The 15974-nt window shown below is 36.9% G+C and overlaps 1 protein-coding gene across 1 annotated transcript in view; it reads right to left on the reverse strand.

The window, feature by feature from the left end:
• The window catches only part of MSH2 (mutS homolog 2), a 69293-nt gene that overhangs the window by 15742 nt on the left and 37577 nt on the right, over positions 1–15974 (reverse strand). The window contains exons 8-10 of the mRNA XM_036751220.1: positions 14637–14746; positions 7211–7334; positions 3463–3613 (exon numbers count right to left, since the gene is read on the reverse strand). Coding sequence (XP_036607115.1) covers positions 3463–3613; positions 7211–7334; positions 14637–14746 — 385 coding nt within the window. The remainder of the gene's footprint in view (positions 1–3462; positions 3614–7210; positions 7335–14636; positions 14747–15974) is intronic.

Genomic DNA, 15974 nt, shown 5'->3' on the forward strand with positions numbered 1-15974 from the left:
ACTAAGACTTAAGCTGAGTCTTAAAGGAAGGAAGGGAGGAGTCTAAGAACCTGAAGGTTTGAAGGGAAAGTGTTGCAGGAATAGGAAAACCAGCACAATGGCATGAAAACAAGAGATAAAGTCTTGTGGAAGGAATAGTGCACAGGACAGTTTGGCAGGAGATGTGTGGAGGGCAGTAGAAAGTAAGATTGTATAGGTGGAAAGAGGCTTTGCTGTGAAGGGTTTTAAATGCTAAAGGACTTTATATCTGTTCATGGAGCTAACAGGAAGGCACTGGAGTTTACTGAGGAGGAAGGCAATATGGATCGACCTCCTAGGCTTTAGAAAAACCACTTTGGCAGCTATATGTAGCATGGGTTAGAGAACGAAAAAGAGATGAGGCTGGAAGAACAATTACAAAGCTGTTAGGCAAGGGGAAAAGCGATAAGGGCCTGAACTAGGGTGGTGGTTGCCCAAGAGCAGAGAAAGGGACAGACTTGAGAAGTTGCTGTACAGAAAGAAATTATAAGATTTGGCAATTAATGAAATGACATGGGGTGGCCTAAAAAGTCAAAAATGACACCAGCCTCACAGAGCTGGGCTACTGAAAGCTCAATCAATAGAGGTCTCAAGAGACAGGGGAGAAATACTTTGACTGCAAAGCCCATGAGATAAACTTACCAATTTTGGTTAAGCTTAATATGAACGTGTCCTTAATATGAATGTGTCCTTGTAGCCCAAAAGGTCATTGAAACTTTAGACTACATTATCAGAAGTATGTCCTAGACAAGTGAAATGACAGCCCACCTTAGCCCTAGAGAGACCACTTTTAAAAGTAATCTGCTAAATACCTGGAACCAAAAAATAATAAAATTTAAAAAAGCAAATTTATCGGATCACATTTTAGGAGAAACATGGACTAATTGGAATATGTCCAAAAGAGAAGGACTAGGATGGTGAGCAGATCTGGAGTGGGGCTAATGCCTAGAAAAGACACAAGAAGGAGCTAATTACCCTATTAGCTTAAAGTTATAGAACATTTTTAGAATTTGCCAAAAACTTTCATCACAAAAACTGTATGTAGTAGAGTAAATGTATTATTATGTCCCATATTTGAGTTAAAGGGAGGATGAGAGAAACAAGTGGCAGGGTTCACAGGTAGTCCCGAAGCAATCCCAAGGCTCTCTCCACTACAGGGCAGGTGAAGTACTGTCCCCTACAAGAAGAATTAAAGCTTATTCTGCCGGTTTCAAGAGGCAGAAACAGAATCAGGGATTACCCAAGTATGAGACAGCTCTTAGTTTAACACAAAAAACTTCTTAACAATTAGAACTGTTGAAAATGGAAAAAAATGTAAAATGAAGTAAGGAATCCACATCGGAAGTATAGAAACATATGCTTTATCAGGAATGTTACACAGCAGGGATCCATAAGATGAAAAGGAATTAGGCTGGAGGATGAGTTCTAAGGGCTCTTCAAATTTTGAGACTCTGTGGCAATTTATTGGTATGATCCTGCATTACATGGTTTTTGATAAGCATTATTTTTTCTCCTATTCCGAATACTGTTCAAGTATTTATGAATTAATGAAGCAGTAACTTTAAATCCTTTTTTTATTCCAAGAAACAATGGGTACTTGCTAAAAGAAGAAAATACCATATTGGCTCTTCTACCTCTATATTTTAAAAGCTCATATTATTAGGACATTCCATCCCCCTCAAAACTGCATATAGCTTTCATGCTCTGCCTCAGCTCCTCTAAATGTGGATAAAGCAGCTGTTTTATTTCCTCTACACCAGTACTATTTAAACTCAACTCTGACCTAACATAACCGGCAATATTTTTTGGTTTTAGTTTCTCTTCAGTTACATAGCTACATCTGCCAATATCCTTTCTTCACAGTGAAAATGGAAGGCAAAGAAGAAGAAACAAAAATCTGTTGAAGAAATAACAACATAACCTATTAGGGGTGAAAAAGATGAAAGATGACTGCCTTTGTCTTGGGCACAAACCACATTAGGGTACTGCCTTGGATAGACTAACCAGAGTCATATATCAATATAAAAATGATGCACAAATTTAGGCAAGTAGAAGGATCTGCCATTTCTCAAAATAGAAGCTGGATGTTGAGCAAAGTCATCCTTGTAACATAAATTTCAAATTAATTTCTGGGGACTGCATTAAAAAAATTCATTATTACACCTCCTTCAAGTTCCTAAAGAATGGTTAGTTTAAGGTACACCGATATATGAGGAATTATTCATGTCTGCTGAACTTTGTAACGTTCATACTAATAAAAAGGAAATTCTAAAAAAAATCAACATACACCAAGTTCCGGCACCATAAAATGAAGACACAATTTTGTTACTTAATCCCAAGACAACCCTGATAGTCAGTGACACGAAACAGAAGCAATGGCTAAAGATCCCACCACCATCCCCTGATGTGGAAGAGCTTTGCAGCAGCATCATAATCCACATTTATGCAGCAGGTAAACTTATTTTACATTTATTACTTAATCCCCACAACAACCCTCTGAAGTAGGTAATTATTATTAAGTAGCTAAGAGTTAATATTATTCTTTTACAGATCAGCTAACTGGGGCTCAGACTGTTTCTCTAAAAGGAGGGAGGAGTTACACTCAATGCCCTCTAAGGTTCGCCTAGCTCTAAATCAGAAAGAATGCTAGATTTGAAGCCATGAGACCAAGAGTCAAAATCTAACTCTGACCCTTTTTGCTGTTGACTCAGAACAAATTTATTAACCTCTCTGGGCTCCAGATTGTTCATATATTAAGTGAGGATAAAATGTATCCACTACCTCACAGAGATGCTACAAGGAAAGCATTTTATAAACATTCAAGTGAAACAGAAATGAATTATTATACTGACTGGTAGACTCAAGGACTGAAGCTGTCTTTCACTACACAATGACAATGTTAGATGAAGGGCAGTTAGGCACAATTCCTAAAAGTTGAGTGGCACAAGTTCTCATACACAATCTGAGATATGTCCAGAGGGCTGGCGACCAACCCCCTTTATCCCAATACAAACTCCAGATCCAGCTTCCTTGGCCACACAGTGCTGCTGCTGCTGCCACCATCACTAGCACCAGCCTTCCCTGAAGGACTGTCAGTAGGAATGGAAAAGAAGGTCATAAGGGCTGTTGATCAAAGTTTATAAGTTACTATGCCCATCCCCCACTCCCACAGTAGCCACCTCAAAGTGAGGAAGCACCATAAATGGTCTTAAATACATCTTGTCTTTTATTTGTCATAGGTTGTCAACTTTCTCTCATAAATCATGAAATTTTTGATAGAACAGTAATGAAAGCATTTTCTGGGTGATAAACAGTGTTATTAAGTATCAAAGTCATGCTACTATATTAGGAAGAACACAGCGACTATCTCTTCAGTTACAATAAACAGAAACTATCAAAATAGCTAAATAAAAGCTTAAAAATAATGCATGCATATTCACATACCTGTTGGTAAACTTAACGCCATTCTTCTGGACATCTAATGTGTTAAAGTTTTTATTGCTACGAAGGACTTTTTCCTCCTTGCAGGTTACTCGGAAGTAATATCCTAGTTGTGCATTGGAGTCCAGTTTAATGTGTTTACCAGCTTCTAAGCCTTAGAATCAGGTGAGGAAGAAAAAGCAGATTTGAAATACGCCTTTTGAAATTTGATTTTTTTTTTTAACATAAATGTGTCAAATCAATGACTGTGAACCAAGACAAACAGACTTGCAGTGTAAGACAGCAGCCTGACAGATTATCTAACTAAAATTTGCTCATTCTTCTTCCCTTCCAGAACTACATCAAGACTGTTAAGTCATTTATGACTGCCTTAGTTTCCTTTATTCAATTCAAAGATCTAATAAACACTAACCCTAAATCTGGAAGTTGAGATATAATGAATGAGTTATCATGGGAATACTTTACAGCGGTCACACATTTCTATAACTGGTTGAGTCAACTTGTTCACATTACGCTTTACAACTGTGATCCGAGGAGTCTTTAGAAATTCAAATGATAAGACAAAATATCATATGTCATGATCAAGGGGTCAGGTGTTTTCTTTCAGTGTCCATTCATGAATATATGTTGTCAGACAGTCAAACACATTCGTTTTAAAGACGAGGAAACTGAAACCTAGAGGGGTTAGTGACTTGTCCAAGCACAAAGAGTATCAGGTAAGAGTTTACTGCTCAAATATTCTAAGTCTTAGCCCAGTACTCTCAACTCTGTGATATACTATCTCTTACCCTAAACTGGAATCTTATTGGGTTCTACATCTTGGGTCTCGCTCCACCACACATAATAGAGTTCTATACCCAGCAGACACTCAGTCAATCTGAGCTTATTCTCTAGTAGCACTAAATTGACCTGTCTACATGCTGTTGGTACTTCCTCAGTGTCTGTTTACTGAAGACCTGAAATGGTGAGTGAGGTATATAACACAAATGAAAACATTAAAAGCAGCTAAACTTAAATTTATCACAACGTTCAGTCTTGGTCCCAGAAAACAGAATGCTACACATATTTCCCTTTGTTAGATAGGTGCTACATTTGAATCACATGTATAGAATGGTGTAAATGCTGTCAAAAATGATCATTTTATTAAATTGGTTTGGTTTGACTATTTTTATGTTACAAGGGGTTTGCCTAAAGGAGGGCATTATATATCAAGAAATAATTGTGGTATAAAAAACCAAGCCATTTGTAGAGCTTTAAAGAAAAAAAATCTGTTCTCTTCATAATGATCTCAAGGGTATAAATCCCTAGGGTACAGCCATATGCAAACAAATGTTTCACATATTTTGGGTTTCATTTTAAAATTAATGCTTAGTTTGTTTCACCAATGAGGGCTTTAAGCACATCATATATGTTGTCGTTCTAACATTTAGCATCTGATCAAAACACACTTATTTTAGGCCCCAGTGGCAAATGGTGTTCTAATCAATAAGATGTTACTATCTTGACTATACTCACTATCATTCTTATTCAGTGACAGAAGACAAGAATGGCTAATTATGAATTTCTACTTGGCAGACTAATAAGAAAGATATACCACTACTGTTCAGTTTTTCAGTTCTATATACACATCTTTTCTACTTGGAAAAATTGTTGCTGACATTGATTCTTAAAATTTCCTAAGTTGCTCAATTTGCCAGACTGGTAAAACAAACTGAAAGTTGACACATTAAGATACAAAAAAATAATGTTAAAAGGAGACAAAGAAAACTGAAAAGGGAAACAAAATGTCACTGAGGCAGAGGTACTAACACCTAACAAGCCCTAATTCTGGAGTTTCAGTCTACTTCTTTTCCTCTTTCCACTTCTCTTGGGTTTTCCCATAACCCAGAACTACAGGCTCTGCTTAGGATTATAATATCAATTATCTGGCTTTGGACAGCAGTTTTGGAGGTAAGGCTATACAAAATAAGGTTTCCTCATTATTATTATTACTATTGGTGGCGATAATGCTATTAGGCATTTATATAACATTTTAAGGTTTGTAAAGTGCTATCCATGTTATCTATAATTAAGGGGAGGTAGAAAGGAGCAGAGATAGGGCTGGGAAACAGGTAGAATTCTTCCATCCCAAAATAATTGGAAATTTCCTGTCTATATGCAAAAGAATAGTTAAGTGAAATTTTGGTTTACTTTATCTCTAAAGTTTGGGCTCTAATCTCAAACCTAATCTGAGCAGGTCATTCTACCCCAGGCTTCTCTACAAGCCTAACGTTTAAAGATTCAACTTCAAATGAAAAGGATTGTTTTAGATATGTGAACATAAATAGAAATTGTATTTCACCTATGCTGGGTTCTAAGTTTTCTCCCATGTTGTATACTGATAGATTATAATTATATTTGCTCTTCCTACATATTAGAGACAAATCATGATAATGGTAGGTTGAAAAGGTTAAATGTAAAACCACAGTGCTAAGACCCGGGCTTTCTCAAACTTAATTTTATTAATAAAGTGACCTCTTACTCAGATCTAAGGAGAACATATAATCTGCATTGTTAATTATTCAGTATGAGGAACTACTAATAACTACACTGGCTACATTGTTCTAAATATTCTTAAATGTAGTTCATCATCAATGCCTGCTCAATACAGGGAGGGGACATGGGAAGTGGATGGAACTGAAAGCTGCCTATTGAAAAGCTTGAAAAAAGTTTGGAGTTGTTTCAATATAACACTGTGGAAATAACCCTGAAATTAATATGTCTGTTTTCTATGAGTTACGTTACCAGGCAGGTGCACTGGACACAGAGAACTAAGCCTGTTTGCTGAAAGGAGCCAACCAGGAGCCTGTAGTAAGCCCAAGTCTTGCTCATTCCCAGACACCTTTGCTGGTGTTTGCTGGCTGACCTTGCCGAGTTGTGTCCCCAACAACCACCCCGCCAAATTGGCCCAAACCAGCCATGTGATTAACTTCCCACAAAACATCCTGCTTCCATGTCCACCTATTCCTTGGAAAGATTGTCCATTCTTTTCCCAACCCCTCCCTGAACCACTCCTTTGTGGTTTTCAAGTATAAATTACCCCTGCCTTTCCTGGGCTGTGAGCTCCTTTGTACTTTGTACTGGGCGCTACCACACAAGTATCTGATTTTCTTCCTAATAAAACTTTTCTGCTTCCAACTCAGCTTGGACTCCTCTGTACTTTGAGTGGTGGGCTTCACTTAGTTGACAACACATATAAATTTCTACATATAGTCAAAACTCAGTTTACATAGAACCAAAAAAACCCAAAACCAAACCAACTGCCTTTCCAATTAGGCTTTTAGGAGTTATTAAACTAATTCAATAATAAAAGGGAAAATGAATGGAAAAATAAAGCTATGGTCTTGACAATGATCAAAGTAAAATTAAAACTAAATTTAGGGAGCTTTACTCCTTAAAAATTTTTAAGCTTTCTCTTCTGGAACTATACTCTTCTCAGGCAATGACAGGGCAAATTTTATATAAGATGAATAGTTATAAGGATTATATATCCCCTAGGTTGGGATCATTACACTGTTATAAAATGTCAGTGGAAATCATTAATTTAAATCCTGCCTAGACAAAGAAGGAGATGACCTCTGGGCTTCAATCATTCTATGATAAGATCATGCATATGGGTGCTAACAAACAAGATGTAAAGGATAATCGATTCACTATCTTCCCCACCTCTTGAAACAAACCACCAGAGAGTGAGCTCATCTCCTTTTATTACCTAGCTCTCTTGCTGCATTTGTTAAAGATGCCTGCATCTTCTTTTCTAGATTAGTAATTGACTCTCTTAACTCTGTCAGGTGAGGATCAAAGGATGCCTTCACAAGAAATTCATGGTTTTCCACCTGTGAATAGAAAAGAATGATGAAAACTATAGCTAAGTGAAGGAAGTCATTAAGAATAAAATATCTTCCTATTACTAACTAGCAAGGCACTTCAGAAGCCATCAAGGCCAACCCGCAAAAGAACAAGAAATCTGCCACACCAAGGAAATGGTGAACTAGCATTTGCTTTAAGACATCGAGTAAAGGGGAACTCACTACCTCTTGAAGCAGCACATTCTGTTACCTTTTCTTCTACCAATTGTTCCTAGGTCTGCCCCCTGGGGTCAAGTAGAATAAGTCCAATCTGAAGGGCTGTCTTTTTTAGCTTAAATGTCACCAGTCTCCCAACCCACCTTTATGAGGAAGGTTCCTGAGAATGCTTATCATCCTGCCCACTCTCCCCTGGAAGCTCTTTGGTCTCAATGTAATTCCTAAACCCTGAAGTGAACACAATACTCTAGGAGTGGTCTGACAGGTGCAGAAATCAGAGCAAGAATATCACCTCCCTAGTCCAGAACATGGCTCTGAAGATAGTTGATCACATACTAACTTACATTTGAGCATGCAGTCTATAAAAATCCCCAGATCTCTTTTAGGTGAACCACATTTCCACCTATTTTGTAGCTAGAAAGTATTTTTTTTTTGACCCGAAGTGTAAGACTTTCCATTTCCCCTAGTTAAATTTTATCTTATTAGATTTATTTCAATATAATCTTTTGGAAACTTGGACTCTGTCCTACATTCCATGGAATATTAATGCAAAAAGGTTCCCACATCTTTTCTCGTGGCCCTAACCCCAATGGATTGTTCTGGTGATCTGTCTTGGATCCACTTTTTCCCATTCTAAAGCCCCCATTCCTATACCAAACTCTTGTGGTTACTTGCTCAGATCAACCTAAAGCTGCTTATCTGCTTTTCCTCAGAAATTTGAATAAATCCTAGTTTAGGATTTATGTAACCAATGTTTTATTAGTATCCATTTGCAATCTTCCCAACATGGTCTAGGAAAGAGACTTTTAACACCATGTTTATTTAAAACAGAGAAGGAAGCAGCCACCTTTCTCAAAGAGAGGAAATTGTATCTGATCTAGCACAGGATTGCCCTGGGGTTCTGTACTCAGCTAAAAGCTCTCCTTCCATCCCATATTCCCCATTAATACATACCTAACAAGCCTCCCACCTACACAAATTTATCACACCCTCAATGCCACTTTGCATCTTACTAAGAAGACACCTCTAAATTCCTCTCTATTACACAAGTTCCAGAGTTCAAATTCAGTCTCAGATACTTACTAGCTGTACTACCCTGGGTAAGTCACTTAACCTATTTGCTTCAGATTTCTCATCTGTAAAATGAGGATCATAACAGCACCTACCCTATTAAGTTTTTGTGAAGACCAAATGAAATAATCATCAGAAAACAGTGTCTGAAACACTAAGCACTACAGAAATATATAGATAGGTGCTGCAGAATAGTGTTTTCAAATATCAACTATGTTACTTTTCTTTTTATAGAAGAATTGTTGCTGGAAAATCTCACAGATTCAGGGTAAGAAGATGATCACTAAAACAGAAATCTACTTGAAACATTCTTGTAATTCAATACAAGTTTTAATATTGGATGAAACACTGGTTAGTTATTATTATCATTAATCAATCCATAAGCATTTATTAAACATTTACTATGTGCCAGGCACAGTACTAAACAGCAGGTATACAAAGAAACACAGTAATAGTCCCTGTCTTTAAGAGAGCTCACATTCTAATACGGAAGAATACATGAATAGGTACATACAAGGTACATACAAGACAGATGGAGGGTAACCTTGGAGTGTGGCACTAGCATCTGGAGGACCCAGAAAAGCCCTCCTACATCAGGTATCTCTTGAGTGGCATCTGAAAGGAAACCTGGGATTTGAGAGGAGGTGGTAAGGCGGGAGAGCATTTCAGGCATGGAGATCAGTCAGCAGAAAGACATGGAAACAGGAGATGGAATGTTCCTTCAGAGGAATAGAAGTAGGCTAGTATGGTTGGACAAACAATATATGGAGTGGATAAAGGTATAAGAAGCCTGGCAATATAGGAATAGAACAGGTTGTGAACTATTTTTTAAGTGAAATGAAAGTGAATCAGCACACTAAAAACAACTCAAAAGGGATCCAAAGATTACTTGGATAGTTAGGGAACTCAACTCCTGCCACTGGTGGGTATGTATATGCTTATCTAAGGAGAAATTGCTTTTTTTTAAGACAATCATGGGGACTAAGGGACCAAGAAAAGGGTACTGTTGTTTTAAAGGACAGATGTAGATGAATCCTTACTAGGAGCTATACTGGAATTGCTGCAGCAGGCACAAGTTGTAGCTTCTGCCAAAGGTATGCTGAATTCTATAACCATGGGAGGGCGGGGGGAATGATGCCCACCAATGATTAGCGAGTAATTCCTGATACAGAAATAGGGGTAAGGAGGATTCTCACACACACACGCAGACACACACAGACACACACACAAATAGAGAGCGAGACAAAAAAATCTCATCTGAGTTAGAAAACCTAGATTCTGTACTTGTCTCCAACACCAATTGCAACCTCTGTGAAGCTCTTTAATGAAAATAACATGACTTATAAGAATGAGATATTGGGTGTTATCCGTGAAAAGGAAATAAGTTGCTCATTTTATGGAGCAACATTACCTATAGTTCCTCATGAAACTATGACTGTGGGGGCAGAGCCAAGATGGTGGAGAGAAGGCAGGGACTCACCTAAGCTCTCCCCCAACTCCTCCAAAGACCTTTAAATAATGCCCTAAAACAAATCCTGGAGTGGCGGAACCCACAAAAGATGGGAGGAAACAATTTTCTGGCCCAAGACAACTTAAAAATTCATCAGGAAAGATGTGTTAGTAGAGCACACAGTCCAGTACAGACCGCATCAGCACAGACCAGCAAACTAGGAGCAGGCCTTGGGAGCCACTGAATCAGCAGTGGCAGTGGCTGCTTCCAGAGCCTTCGGTCCACAAATGTTAAGGGGGACGTCAAACAACTGGTCAGAAGGAGATTACAGGAATCTCTGGGGGCACGACTCTGTTGTGTTGCCCATATTCAGATCCAGGCAGTAGTCCTGGGTGGCAGTCCCAGGGCAAGGAGCACTAACACATCAAAGCTTGAGGCCACAGTGGAGCAGGGACCTTTATCACAGTTCCAGGGCAGAAAAGAGAGCTTAAGGTCACTCACAGACCAGAGCACAGACCAAGAGAGTGGTAAACACACCACTCCTTAGATAACATCACACTGGAAGAACTAAAAATTTACAGGTCTCTAGAAGTATCTCTGAAAACAAATACACAAAAGCCTGGAAGCTTGGAACAGTGCACTCCCTACTCTGGAAGCAGAACTCCACTTTAGCAAGAGTTAAAAGTCAAGAAATAGGTTGGGAAAATGAGTAAAGAACAGACAAAAATTCAGACCGAAAGTTACTGTGGTGACAAGAAAGATCGAAACACACACTAAGAAGAATACAGCAAAGTAAAAATTCCTACATCCAAAGCTTCCAAGAACACTATGAATTGGTCTCAGGCCAGGAAGACCTCAAAAAGGATTTTAAAAATCAAGTAAGAGAGGTAGAGGAAAAATTGGAAGTAGAAATGAGAGTGATGCAAGAAAATCATGAAAAAAGAGTCAACAGCTTGGTAAAGGAGGCACAAAAAAAAACCCCGAAAACAACACCTTAAAAAACAGAATAGGTCAAAGGGTAAAAGAAACACAAAACTCCAATGAGAAGAATGCCCTGAAAAGCAGAATTGGCCAAATGGAAAAAGATTTACAAAAATTCACTGAAGAAAAGAACTCATTAAAAAATGGAGCTGGACAAATGGAAAAGGAGGTCCAAAAACTCACTGAAGAAAATAATTCCTTAGAAATTAGAATGGAGCAGGTGGCAGCTCATGACTTTATGAGAAATTAAGAAACAATAAAACAAAACCAAAAGAATGAAATAATAAGATGACAATGTGAAATATCTCACTAGAAAAACAACTGACCTGGAAAATAGATCTAGGAGAGATAATTTTAAAATTATTGGGCTACCTGAAAGCCATGATCAAAAACAGAGCCTAGACATCTTCTTTCAAGAAATTAACAAGGAAAACTGAATCCCCTGATCACCCCCTGAAAGAAATTTGCAAAATGAAAACTCCCAGGAATATTATAGCCAAATTCCAGAGCTCCCAGGTTAAGGAGAAAATATTACAAGCAGCCAGAAAGAAACAACTCAAGTAATTGTTGAGCCACAGTCAGGATAACACAAGATTTAGCAGCTTCTACATTAAAACATCAGAAGGCTTGGAATATGATATTCCAGAGGGCAAAGGAGCTAGGACTACAACCAAGAATCATCTACCCAGAAAAACTAAGTATAATCTTTCAGGGGAGAAAAAAATGGGTATTCAATGAAATAGAAAACTTTCAAGCATTCCTGACGAAAAGACTGGAGCTGAATAGAAAATCTGACTTCCCAATACAAGACTCAAGAGAAGCATAAAAAGGTAAACAGGAAAGGGAAATCATAAGGGACTTAATAAGATTAAACAATAGGGCAGCTGTAAGTATATAGACAGAGGGCACAGGTATGAGTTGAATATGATGAGGTGATATCTTTCAAAATAAAATTAAGGGGTGAAAAAGAGGAATGCAATGGGAGAAAGGGAAAGGGAGAAGTAGATTGGGTAAATTATCTCACACAAAAAAAGGTAAGAAAGACCTATTACAGCAGAGGGGAAGATGAGGGAGGTGGCAAGGAATATTTGAATCTCATTCTCATTGGAACTGCCTCAAAGAGGGAATAACATACACATTCAATTTGATACAATGTGTATGTTATTCCCTCTTTGAGGCAGTTCCAATAGCAGTCCTGCACAACCTGTAGCCCACCAAAGTATTTCCTCTACATTTTTTGCAGGCCACCCAAAATCCTTGGCCGACTACAGATTGTATAAGCATACCCCATAGGAAAGTAGGAGGGGAAGGGGATAAGAGAAAGAAGATGGATCAGAAGCAAACAGTCAGAAGCAAAACATTTTTGAGGAGGGACAGAGTGAAAGGAGAGGACAGAATAAAAGAAGTAGGACACAGAGAAATACAGTTAGCAATCATAAATGAAAAAAATTTTAAAGCAATTCCTCTGATAAAGGCCTCATCTCTCGAGTATATAGAGAAATTAATCAAATTTATAAAAATAAGAGCCATTCCTCAACTGACAAATGATTAAAAATATGAACAATCGGTTTTCAGGTAAGTAATCAAAGCTATCTATAGTCATATGAAAAAGTGCTCTAAACCACTAATTGGAAAAAAATGCAAATTAAAACAACACTGAGGTGCTACCCTCACACATTTTAGATTGGCTAATAGGAAAGAAAAAGAGAATGATAAATATCGGAGAGAACTGTGGGAAAATTGAGACATTAATGAACTATTGGTGGAGTTGTGAACTGATTCAACCATTATGTAGAACAATTTGGAATTGTGGTCAAACATTTATAGCAGTTCTTTTCTGTTAGCAAAGAATTGGAAATTGAGGGGATGCCCATCAATTGGGGAATGGAATACCATTGTGTTACAAGAAATGATGAGCTACATGCCCTCAGAAAAATCTGGATTTACATGAACTGATGCAAAGTGAAATAAGTAGAACCAGGAAAACATTGGATACAGTAACAGCAATATTGTAAGATGATCAATTATGAATGGCTTAGTTATTCTAAGCAATACAATGATCCAAGACAACTCTGAAGGACCTATCATGAAAAATGCTATCCATTCCCAGAGAAAGAACTAAAGGAATCTGAATACAAATTGAAGCATATTATTTTACTTTCTTTATTTTTCCTGGGTTTTTATTTTGGTCTATGTTTTCTTTTATAACATGACTGATGTGGAAATATGCTTTACATGACTACACATGTATAACCTATATCAAACTGCTTGTCTTCTCAATGATGGAGATGAGAAGGGGAAAGAATTTGGAACTCAATTTTAAAAATGAATGTTGAAAACTATTTTTACATGTAATTGGGGAAAAATAAAATATTAAATCAAAAAAGAAACTATGAATGTAAGAAATTTTGTTAAGCTGCATCAGAAAAAGAGAGATTAATCTACCTCTGATCATTATAACCACTCAACTTCATGAAAGCTCTAAGAAAACAAAAATCCATACATTAGAAACCTCAGAGAATATAGATAAAAAATGAATACTATGAGAAGAGCAACGTCCGTTAGGCACTTCAGACTATGTTGAATAATCCTGCTTTTTAAAAAATAGCTCACAATATCTTTATGGAGGAAAAAAAAAAAAACCACAGTTAATTCAAATCTTCCTACTCGACTGAAAAAAAAAAAACCTGAAATGGATACATCAATTAGCAGATCAAAATGTTGTCATATCTGAAAACAAGAGCATGAATGCCCCACAGGCTCATTGCAAAGAGGTAATTATACAAAAGAACAGTTTTTTAAAACGTCAAACCCCATAGTAATTTTAACATCCTACATTAAACTTCTTTTAAATATACCCTCAAGTATTCCATGTAAACATATTTTAAAAGCTATAGAACAAAATTAATTAATATTCTATAAAATGTGCTTATATTTTAAGTTAATACATGTGGAGAACATGTACAACTTATAGGAATAGTCTTTTCAAGTATTAAATATCTTATTAATAACTCCATTTTCACATAAGAATTGCTGCTGGAAAAATCTCATAGATTCAGGGTAAGAAGATGATCACTAAAATAGAATCCTAGTTGAAACACTTACAATACAATGCAAATTTTAATACTGTTTGAAACAATTTCAAAATCAGTTTGATTTTCCTACTTCTGTTTTCAACAGTATTTAAGGACATACCTGACAAAATACCCAGCATTCCACTAAAAAGAAACAAATGAGTGCATCTTCTCCTGTATTCTTCCTTCATGTTTATCTACACTACTCCTTTGTATTCAAATTTTTATACTCTGGCTTTCTAATATTATTTTCTTTCTTTTCTAATTAGGAAAAAATCCTCTATTATAATCTGAGATTTCTGATAATGAAATCTTCTACATCAGTGATACCCAACTCCTATTTACTTTTCTGGTTTCTGTGCCTACTAAAACAACTCTGCATTAAAAGTAACTTTTCCCAACTATGGTTTAATCATCTTAAATGCTTTGGGTAACAATGATCCTACAACTGACACTCAGAAATGACAAAATTAGCTACTGGAAAAATATAATTGTTCAAAATATTCTGTTTTTTATTTGTAAAACTATAATACATACCTGATTCATATCTAAGGTTGTTTCTATCATTTCCTGAAACTTGGAGAAATCAGAATGAAGATCATTCAAAGGAGTTATGAAGACTGCCAATAACAATGACTGGTGTGTTCCTATAAGTGAGAGAGGAAAAATTATTTCTTTAGAGGAAAAAAGGCACAAAGAACAGTACAGACCATAAAAAAGTTAATATAATAAGAATCACACGGCAATGTTGCACATCTATATAGTTTTTAATAGTTTACCAATAATTCTTCAATACTACTGTGAAGGAGATAATATAAATATTATTGTTTGTTATTTTATAGATGAAGAAACTGAGGCTCAAAGAAGCTACTACGTAACTTGGCCATATGTAAGTAATGATCAGTAGAATCAAGACTCCCTTCCAGGCCTTAGGACTCTAAGAACTGCCTCATTCATACGGAATTCAACTCTTAAGGTTTCAGTCAAGTGATAACAATAACCTCAGATATTTAACAAGGACAATTCAGGAATGATGATGAAAAAGTCAATGTTTGTTTCTCTTCTAACATGTTCTATGACTCTCTTCTTTCCCTGACTTCCTATATTCAATCAGCTACTAAGTCCTACAGATTCTGTCTCAACAGGATCTTACACATCTGACTCTCTTCTCTCTATCCCCATTTCTGGATCTAGTACAGGTCCTCGTGGCTCTTGTAATAGTTCCCTATTTAATATTCCTGTCTCCAGCATGGATTTAAAAAAAAAAACAAAACTTCCTTATGCAGAGTTCTGGTGCTGTCACATTCCTAATCATGGCATCACATGGCCTCCACATGTAAAACCACATTACCTTACCAATGACTACCATATAGCAATCACTTATAATTGTTTATAATTTCATCTCTTACCACTTCTCTTCATATACTTTTCCAGATAAACTGAACTACTTATTCCCTATTTCCCCATACCCCTCCAGGACTTTGCTCATGTGATTCCCAATGCTGAAAATGTCTTCTCCATTCTTTCTCCATCTAATGACTCTTATCCATACTCTAAAGCCTAATCCAAATGCCCTTTCCTCAGGAGGAGCTCGCCAGATCCCCTTTGGTAATGGTCTTTAATCCTTTCAGATTTCACATAATATTTTGCTCATCTTTTGGGTATCATATCCTCAAACCACAGAATGTAAGTTCCTCAACACAGATCATGTTTAGCTAAACATTCTATTTCCTATAAGACAAGGCTCTGCACATAGTACACACTGTCACGTAAACTTGAACAATTTACTCAGCTACAATTCTTCACCTGTAAAGGGTTTATCCTCAATGAACTCTCTTAGGGTCCTTTCCAATTCTAATGATTCTACAGGCCTTA

Source organism: Trichosurus vulpecula, chromosome 3, assembly GCF_011100635.1.
Source record: "Trichosurus vulpecula isolate mTriVul1 chromosome 3, mTriVul1.pri, whole genome shotgun sequence".
Lineage (NCBI taxonomy): Eukaryota > Metazoa > Chordata > Mammalia > Diprotodontia > Phalangeridae > Trichosurus > Trichosurus vulpecula.